General features: G+C 34.5%; 2 protein-coding genes across 3 annotated transcripts; both read left to right on the forward strand.

The window, feature by feature from the left end:
• The first annotated feature begins 765 nt into the window (after positions 1-765).
• Positions 766-6351, forward strand: LOC112505103 (beta-caryophyllene synthase-like). Its single transcript, XM_025109056.1, has 7 exons — positions 766-852; positions 2506-2761; positions 2843-3224; positions 4361-4579; positions 4702-4840; positions 4922-5170; positions 6058-6351. The coding sequence occupies exons 1-7, from the start codon at positions 766-768 to the stop codon at positions 6349-6351; spliced, it is 1626 nt and encodes a 541-aa protein (XP_024964824.1).
• A 4116-nt stretch (positions 6352-10467) lies between these two features.
• On the forward strand, positions 10468-13487 carry LOC112505102 (BUD13 homolog). 2 transcript variants are annotated; one of them, XM_025109055.1, is made up of 4 exons: positions 10468-10637; positions 11977-12197; positions 12287-12951; positions 13028-13237. In XM_025109055.1, the coding sequence occupies exons 2-4, from the start codon at positions 11993-11995 to the stop codon at positions 13139-13141; spliced, it is 984 nt and encodes a 327-aa protein (XP_024964823.1). In that variant the 5' UTR covers positions 10468-10637; positions 11977-11992; the 3' UTR covers positions 13142-13237. The 2 variants fall into 2 exon arrangements, with proteins under 2 accessions (XP_024964823.1, XP_024964822.1); XM_025109054.1 differs by having other exon boundaries at positions 12287-13487.
• Positions 13488-13493: the final 6 nt, after the last annotated feature.

Genomic DNA, 13493 nt, shown 5'->3' on the forward strand with positions numbered 1-13493 from the left:
CAATCAAATGCAAACCACTCATATTTGTATAAACCGTGCAAACCACCCTCATCCGTCAATTTCATTGTTTAATCTTATAAAAAAATTTCATTAAATTGTTTCATATAATATTTTTTTATAAAGTTGTTTCATATATGATTATGAAATTGTTTCAAAAAATATTTATGAAATTTTATTGAAACTGTTTCATTATTTCTCTAAAACTAATATAATAAAGATGATAATATCCATGATTAACACCATCCACAATAAAAATAATTAATCAACCTCTCATAACTATAAAAAGAATGAACAAAATGAAAAATTATGATTGGTTAAATAAGATATGTACGGTTTGTACAAATAACGTGGTTTGCAAAATAAACCTCCTCTATATAGATATACGCATTTATATATAAACATATGCCACCTTAGGGCATGGCTTGAAAAACGATATGACCTTGCTCGTAAGGCTTAAAGCTTGAACTCACTGTTAAGTCACGTCTTACATCATTTAGAACCTTAAAAAAAAAACAATTGATTTAAGATTTTTTGTACTTAATTGAATGAATTTTTTCGAAAACAATATAATTTCATGTTTGGACCACACGGATGGAACGAGTCGGGTACAAAAGAATTTAGTGAAAAAAAATTAAAATCCAAATATACTGATATTTATGATTTAATGATATTATCCACTCTATAAATAGCATCCGTTTTCCTCTATGCTAATATCAACTCTCAACTACTAGATTACAAAGATCTACATCTCTCATAGATCTCGATATGTCTATTACACAAGAGGATGTTGTTCGTCCCGTTGCCAACTTTCGTCCCAGCGTATGGGGAGATCAATTTCTCATCTACAATGAGGTAAGTAGAGTTAATATAAATCATAATACATATGAGAATGATACGTATTTAACAAAATACGAGAATAGCCCAAATAAGTTTAAAATCACATTAACGGCAAAAAAAGTGTCTGGGTGACCATGTGTCCGCATGGCAAGGTCACGTGAATTACATGTGATTTTGTACGTGATGTTAGTGTAAATCATATGTGATTTGGTCGTTCTCTTATTTTCTTAAATATGTATCATTCTCGTATGAACCCAACTCTACATACATACATACATATATACATATAAGGAGCGGTTCAAATGAGAAGACATTAATTAATATAAACCATAATATATCTAATTAATGGGTTGAGAACACAATAATTAGATATGATACAACACATAGTGATTGATCGGCCATATCACGGAAGACTTTTCTCACGATCTTGGTCCCGTTAACCAAGTCGCCCTCGCCCTTTTGTATGTGCAATATCACATATGATCTAGTCCTTCTCACATTTCTCGCAAATTAAGTGAAATCTCGTATGGTCCTCCATCCATATATATTATATATCTATACTATATTATAAAGCATTTGACAAAAATTCTTAAAAACCATTTTTTATGCATAAAGTACTGTTTATTAATATTACTTAAAATTCAAGATTACAAGTAAATTATGTGTAAATACAACTTATTAAAGCTTCATGTTTGAATTCGTGTAACTAACTGCAGATAAACATAATGAAATGGAAGATAAACATATCATTTTAAGTATAATTAAAAAATCTAAAATATATTTAGACAATCATTGAGTTCTAACATAATATTTAGTTATTATCTTTATATTTTTATTGAAAAATATAAACATTATCGTTTTCTCAAAATTACATAAAACCATATTATAACATCGATCAAGACAAAAAAATAACAAAACATTAAAATCGAAATGCATCTCGTTGCATTGTGCGAGTATCCTTCTAGTATATATATGTATATGGAAAATTAAACTTACATATATTTCTTATTTTTTGTGAGATTTGAACCTCGGATCTATAGGAAGGTGGAGCTACTGGCTACTGTTGGGCCGATGGCCCTTTCGTATTAACAATCAGGGTCGGTCCTTGGATTTTTCATGACCACGGCGAAAAATCAAAATAATGCCCCATTATATAAAAAGACAGTCCATACTATGTGTTAACAGGTTTGGAACATAGTCAAGTTAGGTGACTCATCACCATTCCGATTTTTGTTACTGTTCTTAAATGATAACGTGTTTTTTATAATATGTATCTTATGATTATATAGCACAATAATATAATACCAAGCTAAATCTAACATTAGACACTTGCATAAAATCAAAGGTATAAGTAGCTGACTCATAAGGGCGGGTTCAATCATGCTTCTTCTTTTGAGTTTTGAATCTTGGCACACTACAACAAAATAGATATACAGCGAAGACAAAGTCATCTATATAGGTTCAATGTCGTTACGATAGACCAATTGCAACGAAGGTTGCTAGAAAATAGTGCACAACGTGTGTTGATGCTTCTTAGGCTTTGATGCTCTAGGCCGCCCATGACTAGGGTGGGCCTAGTAACGATTGTTTTTATGTCTGTATGTTGACAACAACTATACTTAATGATGATTCATGAGTGAATACAGGGAAGCAAATCAACGAATTGAGATGGAAGAAATAGTCAAAGATTTGAAGGAAGAAGTGAGGAAAGATTTAGTAGCATCACTAAATGTTCCAATGGAACACACAAATTTATTGAAACTGATTGATGCAATCCAACGTCTAGGCATAGCCTACTATTTTGAAGACGAGATTGAGAAATCCTTGCAACATATATATGATACATATGGTGATAACTGGAATGCTGGTAGGCACTCCCTTTGGTTTCGACTTCTGCGACAACAAGGCTTCTATGTTTCATCTGGTAAGTTATATCAATAAATTCAATATATTAATCCTAGAAATTAATTTAAGAAGTTAATTAACAGTTTGTTATATGATACAGATATTTTCAGTAACTATAAGGATGAAAATGGATGTTTTAAGGAATCCTTAACAAATGATGTTCAAGGCATGCTTGAGTTGTTTGAGGCAACGTATATGAGGGTGCAAGGTGAAGTTATACTAGATGAGGCTTATGTTTTTACAACTTCTCATCTAGACGAAATATCAAAGGATCCTCTTCGAAGCAACTCTACCCTTTCGTCTCTAATACAAGCGACACTAAAGTTACCTTTATGGAAAAGTTTTCCAAGACTAGAGGCTTTGCATTACATTCCTTTCTACCAAAAACAAGCTTCTCACAATGAATCGTTACTTCGACTTGCCAAGTTAGGGTTCAACTTGCTTCAATCACTTCACAAGAAAGAGCTTAGTCAAGTTTCCAAGTAAATACCTACAACTTCCCCTAGATTTTTAGTGGCATTCATATAGGGTTAGGTTCATGTAAGACCAACATGTTTTCGTGAGACCCGTGATACCACTTTTTTACACTTGAAACTTCACAGCAAAATGTTGTGAAGGTAAAAAAAATAGCCAAACTTTCACAGCAAAAACAATGTGAAGGTTATCTTCATAGTGTTTTGTTGTGAAGTTTCAAATGTAAAAAAGTGGTCTCACGTGATCTCAAATCTCTCTCTCTCTCTCTCTCTATATATATATATATATATAGTGTGAGAGAGAGAGACTGAAAAGCATAAAAAAAAATTAAAACCATGAGAACCTATATATTCATTAATACATATACGCTAATGAATTTCGTTAAGTATATGCATCAATGCACATATATTTGCACATATAATGGATATGTATTGATAAATATACTAATTGACAGTGTACATATTTTTATTGTATATATGCATCAATGAGTGTACTATTTCTCATTGTTCTAAATTTTTTGTAGTTCTCACGTAAACCTAAATATATATTATACAATGTGTATATATATATATATATGGTTGGTTCCGATAGAAATATAAATAGTAACCACTATGTTAGCGGATGTTCAAGTAAGTCAACATCCTCACATACGTTAACATTTTCTATTAAGGTATGTTAGCTTTTGTTAACATTTCCTTGTTAACATATCTAACGTATATGACGATGTTAACTTATGCTGTAATAGCGGTGAAAATACAAAATTGTGGTCAAGACCGATATTTGAAATAACGGTTATAGTGGTGATATAACGCTGGTACAACGGTCAAAAAATAGCAAGAACACCTTAAACAAGCAACCATCACATGTGATAAATTTATTGGACACACATGATGTACACGGGCGCTCGCACAATATTTTCACACTATTTCTTCCTCATATCGTATCACATTTGGTAGTTGCGTGTTTCAAGTGTTCTCTTGTTCTTGTAAAATGATACCATTCTCGTTTGAACATATACCTCTACCTATGTATATAACTATATATGTCATATAATTTATACTTCTTTCTTTTTTCTCTATTAAATTCCGAAGATATTGTCTTTTTTTCTTAAACTAACTATTGCATGTGAATTAATTTACCGTAGGTGGTGGAAAGATATTGATGTCTCAAACAATATACCTTATACGAGAGACAGAATTGTTGAATGCTACTTTTGGGCACTAGGTCTATACTTTGAGCCCCAGTATTCTTCTTCTCGGGTATTCTTAACAAAAATGCTCGCAATTATAACGATTATTGATGACACTTATGATGCTTATGGAATTTATGAAGAACTTAAGCTCTTTACCGAAGCAATTGAAAGGTAGTCGGCCACATACATATACTATATGTCTATTATACATGGCAGACACCATCATGAATTCAAACTAATTGATATTAGCTAACTCTAAAGTTAATTTTATATATATATATATATATATATAGGTGGTCGATTACATGCTTAGATATGCTTCCGGAGTACATGAAATTGATATACCAGGTGCTAATGGATACGTATAAAGAAATGGAAGAAAAGTTGGCAAAGGAGGGAAAAGCATATCATCTAAGTTATTCCAAAGAATTTGTAAGTATCACTATATATTTCATTTGTAATATTAAGTTTTTCATATTCAAACACTTTAGATGAATGCATGTGAATATGCAGGTGATAAAAATGGTTAAAAGTTATATGGCAGAAGAGAAATGGGTTAATGACGGGTACATACCAACAACGGATGAGTACTTGTCGGTTGCGTTAGTAAGCAGTGGAATTAATATGATTGTATCATCAAGTTTTGTTGGCATGGGTGATCTAGTCACAGATGACTCATTTAAATGGATTCTCACCAAACCTCTTATTTTCCGTCAGTCGAACGTAATTGGTAGACTCCTAGATGATATTGTCTCCCACAAGGTACATCAAATTCACTAAAAGATCAAACTAATATATATATATATATATATATGTGTGTGTGTGTATGTGTGTGTGTGTGGAGATAGAGAGAGAGAGAGATGGGAGAATAATATCAAAATAAGACAATGACCAATCACATGTTATTTTACACTGAAATCAAATGTGATTTAAGGTGCTACTTTGGTCGCGACCTAGGTCGTGGGTCACGTTGATTTTGGTTCGTAATCGCAAGTGATTTTAGTGTAAAATCACATGTGAGTTGGTTGTTATCTTATTTTGACATTGTTCTCGTTTGACCCTTCATTTATATATATGGTCAGGATCAATTGAAAACCTAAGTTTTGTTGTGAACGAGGAGACAAAGAAGAGCGATCCATGTCTCCCATACATTCATGTGTTATTCATGATGAATAATATATTATTCATCATGAATGGTGTGTCATCATGATTCATGAATGGTGTATAATTCATCTTGAATGGTATATCATTCATCATAAATAATTTAAACATTCATTATTCATGATGAATATGGACATCAGGAACATGTGTTGCACCCTCTTTTGCCCCCTGTTCACAACGGAAAAATAGATTTCAATTGAACTTTCCTCGGTAAGAAAGAAATTGCTTATATGAACCCTTATAAATAATCTGTAATATTGGTTCACGTATGCATCCTCAAAATAGGTTTTTGATTTTCTCAGTGATTCCCATATATTGGTTTTCCCTTAACATTTCATTCTTACTTTTTTCATGATATTTAGCCTTCTTATCATAATCGACCCACATATAAACACACACACACACACACATATATATATATATATATATATATTATTTATATAGTTTTGAAAGGATGAAATATTTAGTTTGTTACTACTAAAATGCAGGAGGAGCAGGAAAGAAAGCATGTTGCATCTTGTGTTGAAACTTACATGAAACAATATGATGTCACGGAACAGGATGCCTATGACTATTTTAATAAGAAAGTCGAAGATGCGTGGAAAGACATAAACCGAGAGTCTCTCATCATTAAAGAAGTTCCAAGGCCTTTAATAATGCGTGTGATCAACATGACTCGAACGACAAACTATCTATATAGAGATGGAGAGAATTTCACACATCCGGGAGAAGAATTCATAGAGCATGTCAAATCTTTGTTCATTCATCCTATGGATATATGACTCTGTTATATATTACCAAGTCCTTCAATCGTTATTTCTGTTTGTTTGAATAAAATCCCTGGCATATAGGGATGGGTGAGTCGATCATTGATTCTTCCCTAGAATAGGTATTTCCTTCTTTTTCTCTGAATTTCAGTTTGTACGTAAGCTATATAAATCCTTTATTTGCTTAAGAAAACTCAAGTCTGATAGCTATTTCAGTCTCTCTAACCCAAACTTAACAATGCCATTAGAGTCCACACAGATAGCAAACATGTGTATATGGGTGATGTAGTATATGTGTCGATCACAGGGAGACGATGATTTAAGTGCAAATCTGAGATCATGAACTAACTACTCGAATACCACTTTGATGGGATTTTCAATAATTTGTACAACATCGTAAATAAAGAAAACAATAAAAACTAAAAATTAAATTAAAGACACGACTTCACCCATAAATCTAGACTATCTACACTAAACGAGACTTGTTAAGGTTGATGACCTTCTTTCAAGGTGAATTAGCCGTACTAACTAAATGGATTGACTATTTTAATGAAGGCCAACTTAATTAGTAGAAGCATTGGACAATGACAAAATCATCCCAACTCAAACTTATACTATTTTCATGGAAAAGTGGAAATCATTAACTATTGATTCTAAGGGGTCGCTTACTAAACACTTACTTGGTAAGTGTTTACCGGATAAATTTTCTTATCGAATGAACATGAGAAGGGCTAATAATCTTACCGGGTAAGAGCGATGAGAAAGATGGAGAGTCTTACCCGGTAAGTGAGAATGACGACTCTTACCCAGGTAAGCGCTTACCTAGTAAATTGTTGTATTCGATATGTTTTGATGTACTAAAATCTTGCGCATCAAAATAAATCATAGTGTTGACTTTGGTAAGCGCTTACCAGGTAAGCAATTGGGTAAATGGCCCATAAGTCAAAGTCCAACTCTCGTTTAAACTTAAACTAAGTAGGTAAATGATATATAAACTATCACCAACATATATCTGATAAGTGTTAATTATTTATTAACCCTATAGCTCTTATTTTCTTAACATTTTTTTGTTGGCCAAAAATACCCTTTTTAGTCTCTCTTGTCTTTGTTTTATGGTATTTTTTATGTTTATAACTAGCTATGAATTATTAGAAGTTTATTGTAATTTGAATCTAAATTGTGCTTTAAATTTAACTTTTGTAGATATGGACTAGTACTACAGCTTTCTGGAGGAATAAGTTGTTGATTTCAATGTTCGAGTGACATTATTAATGTTTCTTGGGCCGAGCCTTTTTTTCCTGTCGGGCTTCATCTCTTGGGTCATTCATGGTTGATGCTTTGGTAAGATTGAAAGAGCTTATATCATCTTGTACTTTTGTTACTTAGAGCCCAAAAATTCATGGTAGTATAAATATGTGGGTTTTGTAAGACTTAAAACCAACCTTTTGGTTATCACTCTAATTTTCTCTCTAGCTTTCGGTTTAAGAACCGAATTTTTTGTTCTCTATTTCAGTTTGGAGTAACTGATCAAGTATTGTTTATGTTGCAAGCTTTTGTCTACTTCATCTAATTTCATTTGCATTTTCATTTAATTTTTCGGTTACGATTTGGAATTAATTTATCATCGTTGCAATAAATTGGATTTCATCCTTTGTGGCTCATGATTAATTCCCTTAGATAAAAATCTGTTTTTCAAGTGCTTAAAAGTAACTCTTTTGTGTTTCTTGTGCTAAAATTAGGGATGGCAAAAAGCCCCGCACCTAGCGTGGACCCAATACCCGACCTTGGTTTGACCGAGGATGGGAATCCCTAAATTTATAAACCGAGGATGGGGTCAGGGATGAGAATACCCTTCATCCCCGACCCTGAACTTTAACCCGAGTATTAATTATATATATATATATATATACCAAGTATAATAATATAGGAAGAAAATCAGTGAGTATATATAATGTATAAATATAATCCCCGATTACCCGATGGAGATGAAATCTTATACCTTGACGGGAATAGGGATTGGAAAGCAGGGATAGGGATGGAGATGGGGATTGCGAAATACTCCTACGTTCTAATTAAGTGTTCACTTTCAAAAGTAATGTTTACTTTTTAATTATATCCTTAATTTTGAGATGGAGAAATCCCTCACTCCCTTTAATTTCTATTATTAAGGAAAATTGTCATTTAGTTAATTAAAAAGTGTAATAATTATATATTTTTAAAAATTGTTTGCTTTTTTCATTGTAGACATTTATTTTGGGACGAAAGAGTACCTAAAAGTGAATGCACTCTTCACTTTTATTGTTAAAATCTGACTAAGGGGTTGTTTACCCAAATGCTTACCCGGTAAGTGTTTACTTATAGGAGTCAACACTATAATTTATTTTGATGAGTAAGATTTTAGTACATCAAAACATACTGAATGCAACAATTAACCGGGTAAGTGCTTACCTGGGTAAAAGTCGTAATCTTCACTTACCGTGTAAGACTCTCCATCATTCTCATCACTCTTACCCGGTAAGATTCTTGGCCCTTGTCATGTTCATCTGATAAGGAAATTTATTCGGTAAACACTTACCAAGTAAGCGTTTAGTAAACGGCCCCTAAGATTCTGAATCTAGTTCACCACTTTAGGGTTGCCAAGTGAAGTGATTTTTTTTGTTTGTTTAGGGTCATTAGTAAACGACACGAGAAAATTYGCGAGCTATTTGAGATCGACTCGGTCAAARCTCGACTYGACTAGGCTCGCYTSAAACTYGTGTTYGACTCGACATWTAACGAGTCGAGTCAAGCTACCCAATACTTGACTCGAAAAGCTCGTGAGATACTCGATCTTTTTATATATAATTAATTTTAAAGTATAATCAGTTTTATAATATAATTTCTAAAATATAAATTATAAAAAAGTCTTTTTTTTAGAAATTTGAAAAAAATTATGCATTTTTTTAAAAACTAATCGATTCCTATTTTTAATTAAAATCATTATTAAAAAAAGACGAAAAAAACTATAAAACAGTTGGTGGAGTTGTCTTACATTAGAAGAGAGATGGTAAAGGAAGGGTAAATAGATGTTATAAAAAGAGAAGGGTGAATGAAATTTATAACTTTAATAAATTACAATTGCTATGTTAACTATGCACAAGTTTTTGAGTCAAGTTCGAGTTTGAGAAATGACCATCGAGTTTGAGTCGGGTATATCAATAGTTGAGCTCGACTCACATCATTTAATACCCCTAGTCGTCAGGCTTATGCTTGATTTATATGATTCAACTCTTATGTGTACTTAAATTAATTAGGGGTGACATTTTTGTACGAAAAACAAACCAATCAACATATGTACCAACCGAACCAATTAAATCGATACCAATTTTAGTTGGTACTAGTTACAATCAGTCAATAGTACCATACCAAGTATGCTAACTTAGTTGGTAATTGGTACACGGTATTGGAAGTCACYTACCATTATAGTACCATATTACTGACTTATTTATTTATTAATTAAATTAATTAATTATAAAATAGTTATTGTTTTTTAAGTTTTGTATCATCAACTTTCTTGTTCGGAGATTTGAATGGTTGGAAGCTTTATTCCTTACAATTAAGAACTCTTAAACTTATCTGCAAACACAAAATATTACTCAAAATTTGAACAAAATGACAAGTTTTCGCACATGKAACTTGAAGTTGGTACAAAACCAGTACCAACATGTACCAACTGAATTTTTTTTGTACCAATTAAGTTGGTACCAASTACAGTTRGTTGGTATGCTGAATAAAACTTTAATACCACTTGTAATTGGTTGGTATACAGTATTGGTGAAAAAACTTGGTATCGTCCCAAGTCCATCCATAGGTAGGGATGGTAAAAGAACCCAAAACCGATGGTGAAAACCGAAAACCAAACATTTCGGGTTGGGTTCGGGGAYGTCGTAACAGGGAGGGGGCGGGGATCTAGGAGATTTTCGGTGACCTTAATGGGAACGGGGGCGGGAACAATATTAAGTGGGCTTTTAATTAGACATTAAAAAATTTCAAGCCCAAACCCAAATAGAGTAATGGACTAATTTATTCAATTAGATAGAAACGGATTGCAGTTACATACTTGGAAGTTGGATCCATAAATCCAATTCTGATCGTGAAATCAAGAAAAAGGAGTCGACCATACACGGATGACGGACCACAATCGCTCAAACCTCGATCGACAATCGCTCCCTATCGCTCGGGTCGTGAACTCTCGGTCTCAGTCGCTCTCAGCTCCGCTCGTGGTCTCTCCTTTGTCGCTATCGGTCTCTCCTTAGTCACAGGTAAATAGGTTATGTTTCTTCCATCTATGTTTCTTGATTTTGCTCACAACACAATTCTGTTAGTTCGTATTATGTTTCTTGATTTTTTGTTCCTAATCAATGTTTCTTCCATCTGTGCATAATGTTTAGATCTGTTCCTATTATGTTTCTGCCCTAACCCCAAGTGAATATTGTTGTTGCTATAAAATATTCCTAATCTCTACATAATGTTCATATTTAGGGTTGGTAACTTGRTATTATTGTTGCTCTGAAATATTTAGAACTTGATGTTTGCACTATGGAAGGATAGAGTATAATTTATTACCTTTGATATTTGGTAACTTCTAGTGATGTTAGTTGGATTATATCTAAACTCTAGTTTAATTWTGGAGTGCAATTTAAGACATTTTTGTTGGTAATTGGGTTCATCATGTATTCATGTTTTAGAMACTTTGGTCTTCTTTTGGTTTGATTATGTTTAATCATGTGTATGTGGTCAAATTCCACTATTTAATCCTATTTTTGTCATGATTTATTCCCAATTTTTGTTTGAGAAACTTGCATTTTTTCCAGGCCGGTTCCCGGTTCRGATAAAACCAACGGTTAACAGTTATTTTTATCCTTAATGGGTTCCCCAACGGGGATCGGGGAAACCGTGGGGACCCGATGCGGATCTCCGATAAGATCCCTGACGGGGATCGAGATGGTTACAGGGATGGTTATGGTTAACGGTTTAGGGATGGGGACCCTAAAAACCGGCCGAACCCGGCCTGTTGCCATTCCTACCCATAGTTGTTAAAAGCATGCCTGAGGCGTGCCTAGGCTCTGAGGTTCATAAGGCTCAAGGTCTTGGGCTTTTTTAAGGCTAGCCRTATTCACGAGGCTCACTAAAGCCCTGCACCTTGGTTGAGGCGCCTTATGGGCCTAGCCACGCCACATAAAGAGTTATTAATACCAAGTCAAACCCCAATATTAAATAAGTTTTCTCTTCTTCTTATCTCCTAGGCTTCTTTAAGAAAGAGTTATTAAACAGAGGACATAAGTCAAACCCTAAAACTTCTTTATAACTTCAAGCCTCTTTCTCTATAAATACCCAGACCTTAAAACTTCTCCCTCATGGCTCATGCTTTAAACCCTTCTCCCTTCTGCCTCTATCGAAGTACTGCTGGCTGCTGCACTGGAGTACTTTCTACATATTTGAGCTGTGTATAACTCTGTGTGTGTATATATATACGTATATTTTTTTATAAGATGCGCCTCACATTCCTAGGCCCCGGGACCCCTTTGCGCCTAAGTCCGGCTTGAGCCTTTAACAACTTTGAGTCCACCTCTAAAAATAATAATGGTTTTTTGGGAGCAGGCTTTGAACAAGGACCATGGTAGGTCCATCGTCAGGGTCCAACTCACTTAAGGAGTATCTTAAAAGATACGGAAATAATGAGGAGGAGGAGAAGAAAAAGCAGAAGAAGCAGAAAAAGAAAAAGAAAAGTAGGCCTGATATGAATGGCTTCCTAGTTGTGGACGAAGATCCTGTTTGGCAAAAGCCAATTGAGGTTGAAGAAGAAGATGACGAGTCACAAGGTATGCCAAGAAAATTTCTGGTTCGGTAGATTGTTCAGTTTTGATTCTATTGTTTTTCGTTAAAATATAAATGGCTTTGTGATGTACAGATGAAGAGAAGCCGCAAGTTGATGAAGATATTGAAGTTAAGCGAATGAAGAGATTAGAGCAGCTTAAAACCCGGCGCCCTTTTGGTGCCATTTCTGAGGATGGAAGCGGTTGGGTTTCAGTCCCTGATACTGCTAAAAACTTGACTTTGGATGAGCTAAATTCTGGTATCTCTCCACTACGTAAACGTAGTGCTCATGACGATACGTCTTCTCCAGAACATGAACTGGGTCTGTCTATAAAGACACTGAATTCGGACAGTTCTCCACCTCGGAAAAGAAGGGCYCGGAATGATACACCTTCCCCAGAAGCAATGGAGTCTGACAGACGAAATGCTGATGATATCTCCCCACCACGGCGCCGTKGGAAACCTATGTCGCCAGAAGTTAGGAGAAGATCACCGCTTAAGACCACCCAGGATGCTAAACATGGCCATGATATTGACATTTCACCTCCTCGTAAACGAAGGCCTCGTTGTGATACACCATCCCCAGAACCTAACATGAAGCCTTTTAGGTTGGGCAGAGAAGATTCAGATACGACAAAACCACGACACAGAACTAAACATGCTCACACTTCATCACCAGAACCTGAGATGAAACTAACASAGTCCTTTAAGTTGGAGCCTGATCTTTCTCCTCCCCGCAAGGGTCGCCCTCAAGAGTTGGTAAATTCTGATCTTTCTCCTCCTCGACGGGGTCATCATAAATCCTCTAATGAAAATCGTCCACGTGCATCTGTAGTGGGAGATCTTTCACCCCCAAGAAAAARGAGAGAGGCTAGGCATCAAATTCTTGATGATCCTCATCGACAATCGGTATCAGTTTCTGACCTTTCTCCACCAAGAAAACCTGTGAAGGAATCAGGTTCCTTGASAGAGCTGCGGAAAACTGGTTTAGTTAGTGGCAAAGATATAAAAGAAGAAATTGCTAAAACAAAGAAGGAAGACTGGTTGAGGTAATATTTTCTGTTCTTTGTGATGCTCAATTATTATTATACATGTATTAAGTTATGCATGCATATCAACAGCTAAGATCCCACTCGTGTTCATTTCATGTCTTATATGTCTTTTCCTAAGGCTCATCAAGTGCATCTGTTGCTGTTTAATTCATTTATTCATATAGTGGGCCAATCAAGAGGGCATGCTATTACTTATGTTCTCACACAAGTACGAGTTCCGATAAATTGGGAGTTTCATATATAAAAAAT

This window comes from Cynara cardunculus, unplaced genomic scaffold, assembly GCF_001531365.2.
Source record: "Cynara cardunculus var. scolymus isolate 2C unplaced genomic scaffold, CcrdV1 Un_Scaffold_8442, whole genome shotgun sequence".
In the NCBI taxonomy this organism is placed as follows: Eukaryota; Viridiplantae; Streptophyta; class Magnoliopsida; order Asterales; family Asteraceae; genus Cynara; species Cynara cardunculus.